Consider the following 18,846-nt stretch of genomic DNA (forward strand, 5'->3'; position numbering starts at 1 on the left):
TCCTCTTACTAAGACGTCTGTGTGTAATGATACATTTGAGATCCTTGGAAAGCCACAAAAATCAAAGATCAAACAACACAAGCATATTCGGGAAATGCACATTTATTGAAAAGTGTTTGTCAATGACAAAACATTACAAGTGTCACAAAACATTTGAAGAGTCATAAAACATTTTTTTTTTTTTTTAGGCTACATAACGTCAGTGAATACTATATAATCCTATTTAACACATAGTGTTTACAGACTATTCTTTTGCACAGACCAAAATACTTTTAAGTCCATATCGTGCAAACCTCCAACAAAATAACCCTTGGGGTTTTACAAAAGTGTTGTCTACAACCCATATCTTTGAAACCCCAAAGAAGATTGCATTTAAAAAAGCTCATAGACTTCCGTTTCTTTAAGATCTGTGCTCGTTTGCTCTCTGGCATGAAACTGTAAATGAGCCAAATGCTGAATTAAATTATTGTACAGCAACTCCAACAATTCTTAATCGCTAAGATTACGGTCATTGGAATACAAATAGCATAAATAACATCATAAAATAAATAACACGCATGAGATAAATGTCCATCTAATCTACCAAGGTCTCCACATGGCAGCGCTGACAGCCTGCGGGACGGACTGCGCTCGGCTGGGAGCCACTGCGCCGCCGCTGCCGCGGGACTGGCTCTCTAGTCTGGAGCTGAAACTGGATTTGAGGCTCAAGAGTCTCTGTTGGATCTGAGGGAGAGTCCTGGAGCTCTGAGCGCAGCAGTTCAGGCAGGTTGGGGTGACGGTAGCGGACGTGGACTGCTGGACGAATTCGTTCACCCGCTGACACGCGTCTTGGTCCAGGCTCGTTTTGGGAAGCAGAGTGGAGACGCGCTGGAGGCAGGCTTTGTAGCCTTCTCTGTAACTCTCTGCGGAATCTGGAGGGAAAATAGATTTGATCAGTGGCTTGAATTTCACGTGTAGCCTATAATCTCAGATAAGATAGTTTGTACAATGCATATCGTAGTTCAGGAGATGATGCGTACCTTTGACTGGAGTGGAAGGAAGGTCTCTGAGGAAACGGACGGTCATTTCCAGAATGTCAGCTTTCTCCAGCTTGGAGTAGCGTGCGTTGTCTTTGCCAACCAGAGGAAGAATCAGGCTTTTCAAATGACTGAGACTGTCGTTGATACGAGCACGTCTTTTCTTCTCCAGTAAGGGTTTAAGAGTCTAGAAGAAATCATGAAAAACGGTTATTCAGCTGCACTTTTAAAAGAATCAAATGAGAAAACATTTCCAGTAACATAAAGAGATTTACGGTGTCTCTCTTTCCCTTACCTTTCTCAGTTCGTTGGCTTGTTTTCTCTGGGCCACGGTGGACCTTGCAGGGAGAAGCTGGTTGGCCTCAGTAGTGATGCTGGGACTCATTTTGTTTTCTGCTTGTTGCTGTGTTTTTTGAGGGGAGATACTTGCGCTTGGAGCGGCTGAGCTGAAGTGTGCCGCAGAGCTGGAGAGCCTCCTATTTATGTGGATCAGGCGCGTCAGAGGGGAGGGAACACAAGCCATTGTGCTGGGGGTTTGACACAGGGGGGCGATGCCTTTGGGAGATGAGCGGAGACTGTCTGGACCATCTGGTCCCGTTGGGACCCTGCGTCTAGCGCTGGTATGCGGAGGTTCGTGATGATGTTGCGCTTTATTGCGTGTAAAATATAAAGCTTTAACGTTCATCCAAGATCCAATTGCGCAGACAAGCCATATAACGATGATGTTTTTTGAACGTAAAGGTTATACCACATGGCTGCTTTTTGGAAATTTTCTACAGGAGTTGCATCTTTATTCGCCTGGCTGTGTTATTAAATTGACAATCTTTATTATCCTGTTTATTTTTGTATAGAAACGTCCCCACAAATGAGAGGCCAAATAAGATCATTTTAGTTTAATGACATACCTCAAAGTTGCATTGTTATAAACGAACAATTAACAGTTAGATCAAAATAATAATAAAAACACATACATTCAGTCAGTTTATTTATGCTTATGTACTCGATTTGCTAACCCGCCACAATAAACGAAACACAGAACCAAATGAGTGATTTTGAAGTGACAGGAGTAATCTATTCTACAATCTACAATTAATAAACCAGATACCCAAGCCACGCTATGTATGGATTAACATCTGCTTGTGGACCCTCAGCAGCTTGTTTCCAATATCAACAACACGGTGTTTACCTGGAGGATTGGGGGAGGGGACTGAGTGACGTGACAACCTGCAACACAAGCGGAGAGCGGAGTGCGTGCATCTGCAGAGTAGGGACGTAGTATATGAATATACAAAGGAGTCATGCAGTACACAAGTCTGTTCTAACACTGCATGAATAACACGGTGAGGAAAGGGCATTTTATTCAGTACACAACTGGACCTGTTTTGAAGTGATAGTCCATTCAAACAATTAGACACAATATTAAATATATTATTGTAGATATTTTAAACTGAAAGTAAACTCATTTTATTTCAACATCTTCGAAGACTTTCAGTCAATCTCTGCTGCTGACCATCAAACCAAACACAGTGCAGTGAGCTGCCAGTAGGATTCACGCGTTCGGCACGCGCCACAACCGCGCAACAGATGGGAACCCCTTCTTTTCATCTTCCATCTCTAGGCTATAGACTACACACCACCCCCTCCTCTGTTTCACACCGTTGCACCACTCTGCTCCCAGCAGCATCCCTGCTCCTGTTCTTGTGCCCCCTCACCATCAATGTGCTCCAACTAGATTTTTTGTCTTTTTTTGGAGTGGGGGAGGTTTGGGTCCCAGCACATAGACACAATGGCGGAGTTATATACATTATTACAAATCAGACCAAGTAAACACAACACTGCACAACAAGATGCTAAAAGGACGTCCTAAAACGATAAGTTCACAGAAAAGACACCAAATAAAACTAAATATGTTTGATATGGCAAATTTACGCTTTACGCACAACCATTACGCACAGAATTGTTTACTGAAGCATTTCCAACCTCAAGGCTTAAGGCAATAATAAAGAGCGGGAACTTGCTTAACACACTGAAATATCAATTAAATTTCAGTTGATTTATTTACATCTGGAAACATATGTAGTTCAACAAGCTCATATCCTTTTGGTAAAGATAGCGCTGCTCTTCGGGTGCAAGCTGTCCTGCTGTAGCTTGAGGGCTTTTATCCCTCTGTTTTTTTGTGGTTTTTTTAAAGCATCATAGATGCGCAGTTTTGCACGCGTCCTGCCCCATGGGGCCCAAAATAACTGCCATCAAGTCCAGTCTGGGAACGGGCACTTCGAGATAAAACTAAAAAAGTGCATGAGAGGCTTCGGTTGGGACCCTTTTTGTCCTTGTTTCGGCGTGGGTATCCATCTGTGCAAGCTGTTGAAGGAAGTACAGAATATAGAGGACTTTTCCAGCAGCTGTATAGGAAAGTGATATGATTAGCTGCTTTGTTTTCTTGGTTTCTTTCGTTAAACTAGGCTACTGAATTCAATACCCGACTATTTGTCAAATTTAAGTAAAATAAAGGAAAACTAGGAACACGTTTTATGACATATTAAGGATTATTAAAAAAAACATTACAAATAGGCCTATAACAACATCACCAACCGTTATAATCTGGAGCAAAAGGTAAAATTGTATTATATGTATTCCCAGAAAACATCTAAAATCTTTTGAGTACAGCATTGAGATACACATGACAAAATTGATTGAACTTCCTGTTGTTCCCAGTTTGTGATCACACCCCACTTGATTTCAAATAAATCTGATTTAAAAATGTTCTTTTTTACCATAAAACACTTAATCTATAGCAGGGTTTGTATCCTAAAATATTCAGATAAAACCATCGCGTGTTAGCTAAAATGTAGACTTTGTAGGCGTAAAGACTGATAGCCTATAACTGTTATATTGAAATACTAAAAGTGGTTAGAACATGTATAATTTCAAATTGGTTCCATGTTAAAATGGTGTGAGGTGTAGTGTGTTTTATCTGCAGCTCCCCAATTATCACTTCTGTTTTCTTGTAAATAACGAGGATAGAATAAGACAATTTATAAACAACTTACTTTAGTCTGTTTCCCTTGTTATCCCTGAACCAGATTTTATGTGAGCTATTTTATTTCTATGTCAATTTCTTGAAATGTGTCTATTTAATGAAAGACATTTGATTTGATGGTGTGACTCAAAATGTCAGACCTTTACATTTGTCATTGTCTAAGGGGAACCAATGAGAAATGTAGTTTTACATGTTTTATAGTGGGGGGAAAACAGTACAGTATTTCATTGTAACTAACAGTCAAAACCTAAATCATTGGTACTAATGAATGATTCAGAAATACATTGAGGTGCAGAAATAATCATACTGAGATTGATGTTTGAAAGCCAGTTTTATACAATAATACCAAAATATAAAAAGCAACTGGCTCCGTATTATTAAACATTTAAGTTGAGCAAGGTAATACAATGAAATATTTGTAGAAATGCAGTTATTGAATGAAGCATGAAGGCTTTAACTGTCATTATTCCTTAAGCCTGCAGACACTCTAAAGTGGGCTAGTCATTCTGCTGTGTTTTATGGCAAGTCTTACATCACAGACATACAGCAGTGTGATGGGTAGACCGAGCGGTTAGAGGAAAGGTCACAGTGAATAGTTGTGTCATTAGCCTCGTTTTGTTTTACCAAAAGTAAGGTATAAAGATTTTAAGTGATAAAACAATTAGGAATTTTGATATTGGACAAGAGGGACACACTCAAGCCAACACATTCTCTCTCATTACTGCCGGTGTGGTGCAGTGTGACCTATAGAGTAACTGATTTCAGAAGGAAAAAACACTGGAGCACACTGATTTGTAGACTCAATATTGGTTCAATAGTACTGTGTCGACACTACAATCCAACATTTCAACATATTTTCCCTGTAATGTTTGCTGTTCTTGTTCTGAGAAGCACCTGATTCAGCTGCACATTGGTGAAGATGCGCCGAGAACCCCTTTTCACCTGATAACACACACTGCTGATGCGATGCTGGGCCAATGCCTGGACTGTTAGCCGGACTGGTGGTTTTTCTGTAAGGCTGTTGCACCAATGAGTTCATCACTAATTCACTCATTTGGTTGTAATTATTTTTTTCTAGCTGCAGCAATCCAAAAAAAATCAAACAGCCAAATTCAGACTGTTGGCATAATGGTTTCCTCACAAATGATCCTTTAGCCTATATGGTTTAAAAACATTACAGTTTTCTTTCAGTATCTCTCTCCACTTAGTTTGTTTAACTGGCAGCAACAGAAATGGCTGTGTTGCTATTCAAGCTGCTTGGGCAGGGAATTCCTAATTAGATGGATTGTATTTCTACCAGAAAAGTGATCTTAACTGACTATTCCAGCTCCAATATCAATAGTGTCCACTCCCACTCTACAGCAACATGAAGCTAGCCTGTGCGATTCTGCCACCAGTTTTGCCTTGGCTCTGCACATCTCTCTACTTTTGTATAGCATGTCATCATGTGCTTCCAGCTCATGGTGTAAAGCTACTTTAAGACCATTCCCAGTATGATTGTGTAGCTGTTATGTTGGGTTTTGACACAAGTACCAAGACAAAGACCATGTGGAGAATTCAACTAAACAACCATTCCCTTCCTTTCCCTTTATAATCTCTAGCAAACCTTTATTATTAATTATTGAAGGGCGTGAACTTTCTGATGAGTCACTGAGCAATAAGATGTTTATCATGTAGCCATGAGATACTGGGTTTGGATTCAGTCCTTAAATATGTCTTTTTTTATTTTTTTTAAAAACGCTTCTGTAGCAAATGTTTCAGGCTTAAAGCTGCACCGACTAACTTCTTTCGTAGCTGTTAATCGTATCTCAGTCTTTATCAGCAGATTGAGTTTGCTTTGATAATCGCCATGAGATGCGAGCTTCAAAAAAAGCTGGCAAGTTGACCTTGAGTCATGATTTATTTTTTTCCAAAGAGGAGGTCCAAAAAGTGAAAAGGCTTCCTGGGAAAACCATGAAATCAAAGAAAACGCCACGAACAGTTGCCTCTCCTTCATTAACACAACAGAAAGCAACATGAAACATGGTGTGATTTAAGGGATCTTCAAGATACTGTTTAAGGGCATACACACCTTTATCTGGCTGTTTCTTTAAGGGCCTCATCTGTGGCATCTCTGATTAAGAGGAGTCAGGTGTGGGTGACTGGTGGACACTTTTGCTCCATGTGGTGGAGCTTTGTGAGGTGACCTCTGTCCGTGGTGCGGAAGGGGGGAGTAGAGAGGGTGGTTTGACAGGTGAAAGCTGTCTGTGGTGCTAAATACTTGCTCGGAAGTCACCCATTCAGGCCCGACACTACATGTTGGTCCTCATGTAGTAATTCCTCTCTACCACTGAAAAAAGGTCAGGATAACAAATACTGTTTTTGTGTTTAGATTCCCAAAATGACATCTTACTTACATGAAAATGTGCACAAGATGTGTGCCAATGAAATAGAGAAGGGATTTCTATGTACGTACTTAATCCAGAGAGGAACTAAGTAACGTCTGCTAGAATGAATGAACCGTCCAACACCAAGACACCAGCTCTAGACGTTATGGAAAGGGACATCAGTTAAGATGGGTGCAATAGGAAACAAACAAAAACATCCATCTTCATAAAGTCTTACTTTGGTCATGCACCTTTATTGTATCCTGAGTGACATTCAACAAGTGCAACAAAGTGGTAATAACTGTTTTTGCACAAGACCATTAAAAGTAAATGGAGCTTACACTCAGTGTTCACTTTAGGTACACCTATGCAATCTAATGCAACAGCTCTGCCATGAATTCTACTTTTACGAAAGGTGAACATTCTTCTTTGTTTAGTATTGAGCATTGCATTGAAAGATGTTTATAATATTTTGCCCCCCTCATGTGTAAACTAGAAATGTGTAAACTTTGTAAAAATATAGTCCATGGCAGGGCTGTTGTATTGGATTGCATTATATTGTACAGGTGTACCTAACAAAGTGGCTCTTAGACCAATGTTACTGCTTTTTTGGTAGCTGTCGGATTTGTTTCAATATTTAAGATTTTTAATAGCAATATCCCACTAGCTTCAGCTGTAAATAAGTATATAGGCATATTGAAAGTAGAGATGGTCTTTGTGTGGCTTCAGAGGGGGGGGGGGGGGGAAGGAAGTTAAGAGGGACATCTAAATATATAAAAATGTATATTTTTCAGTAAGTAAATTAAATAACTAAATGTTTTGCACAGCCCCGTTTCGTACCATTTGTTGTTTGTCAAATCACTGATGAGACACCTTTCTCCCTGTAAAAGGAAGACCTATCAACATATGCCAAGACGCTTCCCACGCCTAAACCAACGCTAGTTTCATAAAGCGTCTGCCGCAGCAGTGACGAAAACCCAAACTTGTTTTCTCCTGCACCAAGTCCATCTGACGTCACTGATTCTGTCCCAAAGTCTGCGTCAGCATCCCCAGCGCTCGTGTGCTAAATGAGACGGTAACAAAAGATTGTGATTTGTGATAAATTAGTGTTCTCTGAATAAAACACCAAGCTGCCAAAATGATGCAGAAAAGATGACATCCTTATAAATATGGTTTATAGCCTAGGCCTTTGACTTAAGTTAGGCCTATTTAAAATCTTAGATATAATTCCAAGAGTCTAAAAAGATCTTATTATGATGTCAAATGATTTCAGCTGCCTCATATCTTCTTAACAATGCCATGATTTCCTCAAACGTGCGCTCTGCGGGATATTCGTTTTTTAAGGATATAATATTTTGAATATATGGTACAAAACACAAGGGAACTAGAAGTGAAACTGCGCGTTTCGTTACACGGGTAGAAACTGGGTAAAAATCCTGTTTAAACATGAAAAAACACAAATAATATGCAGTGAAACACCGACGTAGACAGAAATATAAATTTTGAAGGACAGATCAGGTATGGTTGGATTATGGTTCTCTAAAATACTATGAAAGATAAAGACTGCAGAGGTTTTGGAGATGACATGCAAATACTGTGCTTTATATCTTCACAGAAGCTTTTAGAAGCCTACGTCCATGACAGCCACACTGTCCCCCGTTGAAAATGAAGTAGGCTATATTACAATGCAAGCATCGAGCCTGGCGTCGTTTTCAGAAAAGCATTTTTGTACATTGCATACATCGGAGGGATGGCTCAGACAGGATTTGAATATCCAACCAAGCCTAACAAAGCCGAAAGCCAAGCTGTAAGGCACAGCACACATCTGGTGGCGCACATTTGTTTTGCTCTTCAAAGTTAACAAAGGTAAACTTATAGCGTCGCATAGGCTTCTCCACCAATAGCAGTCGTTTCCAGCTCTGACAGGCTTGCCGTCATGTCTTTGCTTGTCATGCACCTCAATGTGCGCTTCACAGACAGCCAGCAGTCTGACACTCTATTGGTGTTCAAGGAACAGACGTGAATGGTAAAATAGAGACGCTGTAGGCTAAAACCTCAACAACAACAACAAAATAGCTGTTTATTTCTTCATCTTTTCGTAAATAATAGGAGGATATTAGGGATTTAAGCAGCCCCAGCTACAGGCCAGGTAGGCTATTGACAGACAGGACAGGCAGCTTGTTGGCGGGTTTTTTGAATATTGGATATCTGATTGAGGGGGATCCATTGTGTTGCCATATCAGGGGCACGAGAACAGCACGAGCCAGGCGAACAATGGCAGCAGATGGCTTTCCTGCTCAGATGAATTATTTTGAAGTTACAGAGACACAGCGACCATTAAGAGTTGTCCGGGGGGAAATTAAAGAATGGGAGGTTAATCACGAAAATACATTTACATTAAGATATTCTACATTGAAGCAATGTCCAATATATAAAGAACAGTATTCTCAAAGCGGTTTAGGCTATTATATGTTACAAAATATGAAATGTTAATTACTCGTTTCAATGCTGTAACTGCTCATAACAATGGAATGAAATTAGAACAAAGGGTTAACATTTGGCCAAATACAAAGAGGTGGTGCTCAAGTGCTAAACATGTAGGCCTATTCATAAGATGGATGTATGCTTATCTCAGCCTTCCTGGATTTATTTGGAACAGTTACACAACAAATTGTTGTTTTTTTTAATTATATTTTAAATTTGAAAAATAACCTGGCAACAACAAATAAGCAATTAAATTGCTTTCCGTTTGGCCTAGCTACTCTTGCAGTGAGACTCAGCTTGCAAATAGTCCAAAATTTGTTTATAAGAACAAAACAATGAATATAGAATTAAAAATATTGGCTTTTTCTAAAATTGTCTAGCTGTTGCATGGTCCTGCACAATCCTTCAGAAGTGCATTTGAGCCAAGCCATGAGAGGGCGTGGCCTGTACGAGGTGTCCACCCACATAGAAACGCGTCTCAACTGCAGTCTTCAACCAGCAACGACCTGCAAGCACCGCTGCGTGTGCTTGATGAGCAGAGGGGCAACGCAGTCACACCCTGGTATGTTTTATTTTTATTTTTTAAAACGTAACCTAATATTTATACCGATTTGCATTATGAATATGTCACTTAGGCCTATGTGTAGTATATATAAGACTTACTTTAATCTCAAGACACCGTGATTTAGGCTACATTGAATCTCAGCCACTTATCTTCACCTGTCTCAATTTGCTGTTGTATGTAGCCTATGTTTATAGGATACATCTTTATACCTTTATACGTGAAATAGTTTGTGTCTATATTTGATGTAACGCTGTCTGAGCTTGAATAATGACATTTGTCAAACACGTTGAAAATTAGGTCTACACGTGTTTTACTGTAACACGTGACTGTGAATGTTTGGATTAGATTGTATAGTATTAAGACATGAATATAATTTGCTTTTATATTTACATTTCCTTTATGGGGTACAGCTATTCTGACTGCAGTGTATGATGTAGGCTGTTAGGCTAGTTGTGTGGTGTACAGTAGGCTACAGTCAAATAGCCTACCTATGGACCTACTACCTTATCAAATAAAATCAACTGAGACAGAGAGAAACCATTTACTTCACCACATTGCCAGTCAATTACATCACAGCAGAGTGGTCCAAAACTTGTTTGACTTTTGTCTATAGACGCTGCATTGTTCAAATGCCTGTCTTGTCAAATCACTTGTGTTGTTTCTGTCAGTTGCTAATGAGCCTGAGTGTGAGAAAGTCTGACCATAGAGATTCTCACTGCAACTCACGGATGACTGGGTCCCTGTGGGGGGGGACATCAAGCCTGCCTGGTGAGTTTAAGCGGACAGAAGACATCTAACTTATGTTGAGAAGGGACTAGATGAACTTTAGGATAAGATACTGCCCAAATAATCACTTGTTACTTTATAAACTTAGCATGTTTATTCCTGCGTTTGTTATAATGCTGTTGGATACACTAAAACTAAAATAACCACGCACAATAAGAAAATGTGTCTATCTTTTGTTGTTGTTTACATCAGTCTGAATGGTCTATGAAAAAGATTTATGTCAATCTTAAAATTGAAAACTGTTTTTATTTCCCACAACGTCAACACTTAATTGCAATTGTTAAAAGGAGTTTATTAAATGTTTCAGTAAGGAACATGATAGGTTCAGATACTATTAAAGGTCTCATTTGTTCATGGCCTGATATAGCTAGAAATTGAGGCTTTTAGAATTTTAATGTTTGTTAAGATTTAGGGTTTGGAGTGAAAAAAGGAATCCAAATCACTCCAAATCATTGTACATAAACGTACAAAGTGAACTCACAGTTTAGACAGTACATAAACAGTAGGTCAGCATTTCAGAAAGCATCTTATAGGCTACTTACTACAATAAAGCTGCAGTGTTCAATTACTGTTTTTACCAACATTCATGAAGCGTTTGTCTTTTTTATGTGCTCACATCTCAAATGTAGGCCTATGACAAATTTAAATATCAAACGTATTACATTCAGATTGGCATATGTATATATATCAATTTCTTAATACTTCACAAGACACTGCTTTAAGATGTTTTCCTGATGTTTTACATTTCATTCAATTTATTTCAGCTCCAGCTCAGTCCAGTCCAAAAGACTACAATAAAGAAAGAAATGTTAAGGGAAAGATGCAGTTTGTGGATGGGAGGATGGAAAAGTATAAATAAAGTAATTTCCTCTCTTTGTGTGTTTAATCTTCTTTGAGTTGCTTAATAAAGTTGATTTTGTCTGGTCTCCTTTTTTATAAACATATAGGCTACCCTCTGGCTTTCTATTGTTGTGGTGAACAACAGTTGGCTTACAGTAGGCCTATGTGGATTTTATTCTTTGTATTATTAAGTAAATATGTAGCTGATGCATTATTAGTTTTTTAGATCATACATTAAGGTAAAGACACGCTTCTCTGTAGTTCAACATAGACTAAAGGCATCCTCCCTGCACGCGCCCATGGTTTACTCAAGCGAAAGCAATTACTGTAGGGCACGCGCCAACCAGCTGGGCCGTTGCAGATGGGCGCGAGGAGCTGCTATACTACAATACTTATAATATATCAGAATCAGATAAGGGTTTATTGCCACCGTAAGTTTCACCTAAGTGGAATTTTCCTTGGTGAATGGTGCATACATACATACACATACAAATTAAACATATTTAAGAAATAAACAATACAAAAACAAATGTATAGCGCCTACAAAATAGCTATTCATAGGCTAAATAAGTTATAAATATATATAGGCTATATAGCCTATATATAATTTTGTCATAACCTTGTTTTGAAGGTGGTTTTAAAACGGGGACGGCTAACAAATAGAGAATGAAGAAAAAAACAAGAGCTATTTTATATCATCGACTCAAATCAGTAATTTCAAACTCGAACTCAAATGTTGTAGTGGTCTTTATCGAGACTTGTCTTCTCATAAAGATGGTTCTGGGTCAGCCATGAAAGCGTTAATTCATTATTTTCAACAGTTTTAATGCTCAAATTTAGAAGAACAGTAAATTGTTCACTTGTATCGGCCACTTCGTTGTTTTTCTCTGGGTTGTACTGCTTTAATGTTTTTTGTGACCATTTACCGTTGCAAACAGGCAGTGGGTTACGTTATCAGCAGCATGAACTTAAGCAGAACATGTCCTAATTTGAATGTTCCCGCGTCGCAGCAGATGTGACCATACAATAGATGGGGCCCACGCGCTGAATAATTGAGTCCAATTTAAATAACTGTCGCACGTCTGACGCGTGCAAGAAATATCCCAGCTTTCCCAGGCTTTGAAGGAAAACCGTTGGCACCTCCCTTCCAGTTCAACAGGGATTTAGCCTCTCATTGCTTGAAGTTGTGGGAGCGTCTTTAACGAAGCCTGGGGAAAGACTCCAGATCACCCTTCATTATAGAGCTGCTGAGCTACAGCTGCACCAAAGACGTGTTCTGCTTTTATGTCTGGACCTCATTTAGCCTATACCAAACAATAAATAATAAATAGCCTGCTTTTACAGTAGGCTATCACCTAGCAGTTAATCAAAACCCCATTTCATTCAAAAATAGGCTTTTCAAATCGAAAAATCACTAATTCAAATCAATTCACTATATTGGTAATAAACTCAGTTGTATCACTGCTTTCAGGGACAACAACCAAATGATAGTATGTCTATATGAAAACTAATACACCCCATCATATAGAATGCCTAATATGCTATTGTTATCATTTATTAATAATAATAATAATAATAATAATAATCAGCACTTCAAAACAAAGTGCTTTGGTTAAACATGAAAGAAAAAAACATTTCAGGACTGCTATGGCATAAAATCAGATAATCACAAATTAAAATGGAAATAAAAGACCCAAAATAGAAAGGAAAACATTAAATATAAGACCTTTTTGAAATAAAATGATGTTCTCGCATTAATAAAAAGTTATTTAAAATCTGTCACACAAATAAGTCTCACACTTATAGGCCTGTATCTCCTTCTTTTTTAAAATCTGTAAGCATAATTCCTGTTACATAATATAGGCCTAGGCTACGTATTGTAGGCTATGATGGGATTGATGTAGTGCCCCCCTGAATCGAGAGTTATTATTATCCATTTCCTTTATCAGTCGCTCGTAGGAATTTCCCCTCTCCTCCCCCAAATTGGCGTGTGGTGTCTATGACAGTTGGACCGGTGCAACAGATGGCCGGAGAGGCACGCGCCGAGCACGAGTCTCGCCCTTAACCCCGTCACCCCCCCTCTCCGCAGCAAACCCACCACATCAGCAGAAACCGCTTAAGCGCGAAAATCAATCAACCTAATCTGACAGTGATGAGGCAGAAAGTGCGGAACCTGGTGTGAGGACGTACACGTTTTCTTATGAGGTTAGCTCCCAAATCATTCCATAAAAAATATAAGAACACGTCAAATATATTAACCTATGAACAAGAATGAACACGAGTAGGATATACTGGCTTGAGTTTAAATAGACCTCGTATTTACACAGTGCGTAAATACAAGCCTCTAAAGCAGTAAAACATTGGTCGATTTGGATTAAAGGGTAGCCTACGTTCAGTTGTTTTTATCATTAGTCGTCACTCGTATATAGTGAATGTCCTAACGTGTGTTAGATAGCTACAGTGACTTAGAGAAGCCAATACAAAATGATGACTTGACACCTGGACACCTCCGCAGGTGCAGCTATACCTTGGTGAATATGAAGCTTTCCTGCCACCGTTTGGTGATTAAAAGTATTACAGTTCATCAGGTAAGATTCATGGAAATACGGGCATTTACTGTATCCATCAAGCCTACTTTCTTCATCATTCAAGACAAGGTCAAACCAAACTAGATCATAATATGTGTGGTTTATTTTAACAGCTTGCATTTATGAACTACAATGGACTTACAGGCGTAAGTTGAGTAATTCGACTGGGAAAGTGAGTCATTTCTCTTACAGTATACACACATCCAGTGGTGGACTATAGTCATCCATCCTTTACCTAAGAAAAAGTAAAATTCTAAAAAGAGTAAAATTTGTGTTATGAGTAAAATGTACTTATAAGTATCAAAAGTAAAAGTAATCATTATAAAAAAGGTTCCATTCAGTGTTATTACGTATTTATCCATTAGCCTACATTATTGGATTATTGTTACGGACCATTAACGTGTAAGCAGCATTTTCCAGTTGGTGGAGCTCATTTGAACTACTGTTAGGCACTGTAGGCTAGTCTAAAATAAATCATATTTTAGATCATGCGTTTTATAAAACCTAAATCTGGAAAGTACTAACGTCATCTTAAAGTAATGGAGTAAAAATCTTTCTCTATAGAATAGGCTATAGTAGAGGTATAAAGTTGCAAAAAATGGAGATTCTTTGTACCTCAAAATAATACTTAATTACAGCAGGCTACTTGAGTAAACTTGAGTTACTTTCCACCACTACACACATCACAACAAATCAGTGCATTAAAAATATTTTCATTATCACCTATTCTTCTACAAGTAGTAATTTGTTTCACACTTTAAGATTTGTATGCATCAATTATGCACGCACAGTTAGGCCTACATAAAGACCTGAGGTTCTTTGTGACCACAACCATTTTGCAAAACAAACACTAAACTTTGACTAGTAGGCTAGTTAAGAATAAACATATTCTATTGTGATATAGCCATGGCTTAGTAAATTAGCTAAGAGAACAATGTTGGTTTATATTCTAACTACAAAAGAAGGTGGTATAAGAGCATCCGCTGCCACACTACCAGGCTCAGGGAAGGCTTCATCCCACAGGCCATAAGACTTTAGAACTCTTGAGCTCTGAGGTCATCAACCGTCACTTTACCTTTATATACTTTTACGTAAGAACTGTTTACACCTCTGTGTCTGTGTGTGTGTGTGTGTGTGTGTGTCCTATGTACCCTAATATAGTTACACTATAGTTTTATTAATTGTATAGGCTATATCACTTCATATATATTTCATTTGTTTGTATTTTAGCCCTAAGACTTTAATTGCCAATTTATGTTAGCCTATTGTTGTGCACATGACTAAAGAACCATCAACATATTAGCTAGATAGCCTACAGAACTTCTACAATCCCTCAGTAAACAGACAAATTCCTCAACACAAGCGCAACACATTTTCATAAGCTCAGTATTACAAAAGGCCACCAGATGGACCTCTACTGTGTACAAACTGTGTCCAGTGATGCTGTTTTTACTGCCATATGTAAAATTAAAGGCATACTATGTAAATTTTCCCTCTTCGGTCCCCCTACAGGTTGTCTCATTGGAAACCGAAAAGTTACTTTAGTATTAGTATGCCTTTAATGCCAGTGAGGCCGCATGCACAAAAAAAAGACTGGGCGTGTGTACAAAAAGTCCATTGCTGAATAGTTTTTAGCCATGGACCTATTTGACTGATAACCACCACAACAATTGTTTCTCTGTCAGGCTATAGTTTTATAGCCTTTTCGTACTGCCCCTTTAACTTCTGAGCCGATTTCCAGAAAGCAACAACCTGTAACCGGCTCAGCGATCCTCCCCCTGATGGATTATTTAACAGGCGCTGAGTCCCATATGTCGCCATCTGCTATAGGAAGAAAAACACTGCGGAATATTCTCTGAGGCACATGATACACGTTAACAAAACAGGCTAAATAAACACATTAAACAAAAATAGATAACTGGAAAAAATAAACCAAACTTGTGCAACAGGTGTTCAGCATCCTGCGGGCGTCAGGGAGGAAAGGAGCGGATAACTGAGCGAGCCACATCGTCGGGCAAAACATAGAAAGCAGGTTAGTTTATCGCTCAGATAAAGAATAATGGACTGAGTTGTATTTCAACATGTAAAAAGATATCGCATATTAAAATGTGTATGAACGGAAACGGATCTCTCTTTTGACCAATTGGCTCTGGGAGGATGTGGAGCGATAACTGAATTTTCCCACAAAACTAACCGGGTGACTGAGATGATCTGAAGCTTTGCAAAATACAATGCTGACCCCATTAGCAAGGTGAAACGATCGGGCTCAACGCAGGCAACCAGAGGAAGGAGTCGTCCAACCTGCAGCAACGATGGCGGTGGAGAGGGACAGGACGCTGCTCGCAGCAAGGCAAGGGGACGTGCAGAGTCTGAAAGTGCAATTAGCGCAAAAAACGCTCACCAGCGACGTCAAGGATGTGCTGGGGGCTTCACCGGTCCACCATGCAGCCCGTGCCGGGAAACTAACCTGCCTGCGTTTCCTGGTGGAGGAGGCAGGGCTGCCGGGTAACTGCCTGGCTAATAACGGGGCAAGCCCGGCGCATGACGCAGCAGCCACCGGCAACCTGGCCTGCTTACAGTGGCTGCTGACACAGGGTGGATGTCGGTCAGAGGTGAGTGACTTGAGCTTTAGTTGTACACGTTGAGTGTAGCAGACCTGTCGTCTAATTCTCTCTTTACTCTGACCTGGCTGCCATTTCTCAGCTGTGTAGCCTACCTGCCAACCCCTTTCACCTCACCAACTGGGGTCCAGTTGATGTGGGGTGCTGACAACAAAGTGTTCTAACAGACTTTGTACTTAGAAATGAAAAAGCTTTACAGTGCATTTTTGTGTTGCTGTTCAGGTGGTCAGTTGAGCCAATACATATGGTTTAAACCTAATCATGACACTGTTAATTCACTCATAGTCCCCAATGTTCTGTAAAACCACAATCCTTTTATCTTAAGTGGTGATCAGTTATGGGTTTGGTGATAACAACAGATAACTTTATTCAAGCTGGCAGCTGCCTGCAAAAAACGCACCAATAACAGATTTAGCATCAAGACTTTAAGGGACATCAGAACATGGTGACCTTACAGAAATCTGACTGAATGTTTTTTTTCTTACTGTTCTGGTAACATATTAAAAGGCAGCATATGCTAACACTCTGAGGAATAGAAAATAAAGAAATCAAATTCAACTCACAGCACATGTAAAATCCTGTCAACTGGTAGGCATTGGAACATTTTGTTTTTTTGTCTTTTGTTGTAGATCCAATTTAAATCTGACTATGCTGCACTGCCTCATGTTTCCATGGTAATGAAGTATAAAACTGGATTGTAAAAATAATATCCTTTATACAGTACATACATTAACTCATAAAGAGCACATACAGTATATAAATACATAATGTCTGTGTAGTTTGATATGATAGTGGGGGAGATATTTGGTAGGGAGTAGGCATGGGCCGGTTACCGGTTTCAAGGTATACCGCGGTTTGAAAAAGTCACGGTTTCAAAACCACTAAACTTTCTGTCATACCGTTCCTAAGGTATGAGCTGTTTTTTATGAGTCTTCAAGGACAAAAAGTGCACTTTAGAAACTAGTCTTCCTGCCAGTGTGTAGTATGTTTAAAAATGAAATACATTGTGTTCAAATTTACCCAGACATTTAAAAAAATAATACATTTTAAAGCTGTAATTGCGATACCGCAATACCGTGAAACCGTGATATTTTTGCTGAAGGTTATCATACCGTCAGAATCGTATACCGGCCCATGCCTAGTAGGGAGTATAGTTAAATCTTCATGATTTAACCTTATGAGCCCTTATGACTCAAGTACCTCATTTCCATGTCTCGGCTGGAAGTAAAATGCAAAGTATTCACATCAAGGAAGGAATGCAGCAGGCACTTTGGAGGAGTCTTAATAAAAGCTGTAACACAGTAGAACTTTGGTGTTCTGTGAAGTGAACCCTCCTGCACCACTGTCTACTATATGTGCATATATTTGACAGTGTTTGTAACCATTATAGTCTGGTGTGCCTCTAATTCTAGTATTTTTCTATACATTGGTTCTCTTTAGTAACACAATATCATCATCCAGGTGATATGTGAAAGTTATGCTCACTTTTTCATAAAAGCATGAAAATTGGTACACTTGTACAGATTGGGGCCCGGAATATTCTTAGCAATGGAGCCATTGCAAAAACGTCTTATGGCGGCCATTTTACTTTCCGCTAAAACCAAATTATGTATTTTGCATCATATCTTCTGAACCAAACATGATAACACATAATGTCTACCCCTATGTCTTGATGACCAATGATTACAATTATACCGTATACAACATCATAAACTGCAGTTGAATGGAAAAACATCTTTTCTTTTTTTTCGTTTTTGGTTTAAAACTGAAAAAAACATGATGATTCTTTTTATTCTTTCATTGGTTTAAAAGAAAAAACTAACTATAAAAACTTACATAGACCCTGTGGGAATTGATTGCGCTCTGTCTCTATTATAATATATTATTATTATAATCCTTCACCATCAAGACGTAGGGATAGACATCCCCTATTATGTGTTATCATGTTTGGTTCAGGAGATATGATGCAAATAGCCTTCATATTTAGGTTAGTAAAATGGCCGCCATGAGGCTTTTGCGATGGCTACATTTGTAAAATATTCAGGGATCCAGCCTGAACAAGTGTACCACATTTCATGCTTTTATGAAAAAGTGAACATATCACCTCAAATTTGTACTCTCTGAAAAGGTCACCTGTCTATGACACTGACACTGGTCACTTAGATTTTCCAGTTCACCTAAACAGCAGGTATTTTTTAAATGTAGCAGGAAACTCAGACATGTGGAGACCATGCGAATTTCACACAGACATGATCCAGCCAGCTAGGACAGATTCACCCCTAAGACCTTCTTGTTCTGAGGCGACAGCGCTAATGACTAAGCCACCTAGCTGACCCTTACTCGAAAATAATTTAGACTAAGAACACAAACAGAAGTACCAACCCTGAGTCAATCTAACTTCTAGTAATCTGTCATTCTAAATTTGAAACATTAATAAGAGCTCTATCACCTTTTACGGTCTCCATGACAAAGAATGCCCCACGCCACCAACTAACTGATAAGATTCTTGGCTGACATTCAGTAAAAACCTATCAATTACC

At 39.0% G+C, this 18,846-nt stretch overlaps 2 protein-coding genes and 1 long non-coding RNA gene across 7 annotated transcripts in view; 2 read left to right on the top strand and 1 right to left on the bottom strand.

Moving 5' to 3' along the window:
- Positions 1 to 576: 576 nt before the first annotated feature.
- LOC116040892 (transcription factor HES-2-like) lies at positions 577 to 1,713 on the bottom strand. The gene is made up of 3 exons (XM_031286605.2): positions 1,312 to 1,713; positions 1,020 to 1,203; positions 577 to 911 (listed from the first exon to the last, which is right to left on the bottom strand). Exons 1-3 carry the CDS (start codon positions 1,699 to 1,701, stop codon positions 580 to 582), a joined length of 906 nt encoding a protein of 301 aa, XP_031142465.2. The 5' UTR covers positions 1,702 to 1,713; the 3' UTR covers positions 577 to 579.
- A 7,541-nt stretch (positions 1,714 to 9,254) lies between these two features.
- LOC116040893 lies at positions 9,255 to 11,130 on the top strand. Its single transcript, XR_004102785.2, has 3 exons — positions 9,255 to 9,468; positions 10,140 to 10,239; positions 11,022 to 11,130. It is a non-coding gene; the product is annotated as an uncharacterized LOC116040893 (long non-coding RNA).
- A 4,337-nt stretch (positions 11,131 to 15,467) lies between these two features.
- The window catches only part of espn (espin), a 47,025-nt gene continuing 43,646 nt past the window's right edge, over positions 15,468 to 18,846 (top strand). For 2 of the 5 annotated variants that reach the window (XM_036008326.1, XM_031286643.2), the window contains exon 1: positions 15,468 to 16,297. In XM_036008326.1, coding sequence (XP_035864219.1) covers positions 15,998 to 16,297 — 300 coding nt within the window. In that variant the 5' untranslated portion in view covers positions 15,468 to 15,997. The remainder of the gene's footprint in view (positions 16,298 to 18,846) is intronic. The other 3 variants (XM_036008325.1, XM_031286642.2, XM_036008327.1) reach the window with 2 other exon arrangements.

This window comes from Sander lucioperca, chromosome 12 (genome assembly GCF_008315115.2).
Source record: "Sander lucioperca isolate FBNREF2018 chromosome 12, SLUC_FBN_1.2, whole genome shotgun sequence".
Taxonomy (NCBI): Eukaryota; Metazoa; Chordata; class Actinopteri; order Perciformes; family Percidae; genus Sander; species Sander lucioperca.

Excerpts from the sequence above, each read along its gene's own strand:
- LOC116040892 (XM_031286605.2), bottom strand. The coding sequence starts at position 1,701 with ATGAACGTTAAAGCTTTATATTTTACACGCAATAAAGCGCAACATCAT. Across the intron at positions 1,204-1,311 it reads AAGCCAACGAACTGAGAAAG|ACTCTTAAACCCTTACTGGA; the intron begins GTAAGGGAAAGA and ends GATTTCTTCTAG. Across the intron at positions 912-1,019 it reads TCCTTCCACTCCAGTCAAAG|ATTCCGCAGAGAGTTACAGA; the intron begins GTACGCATCATC and ends TTTTCCCTCCAG.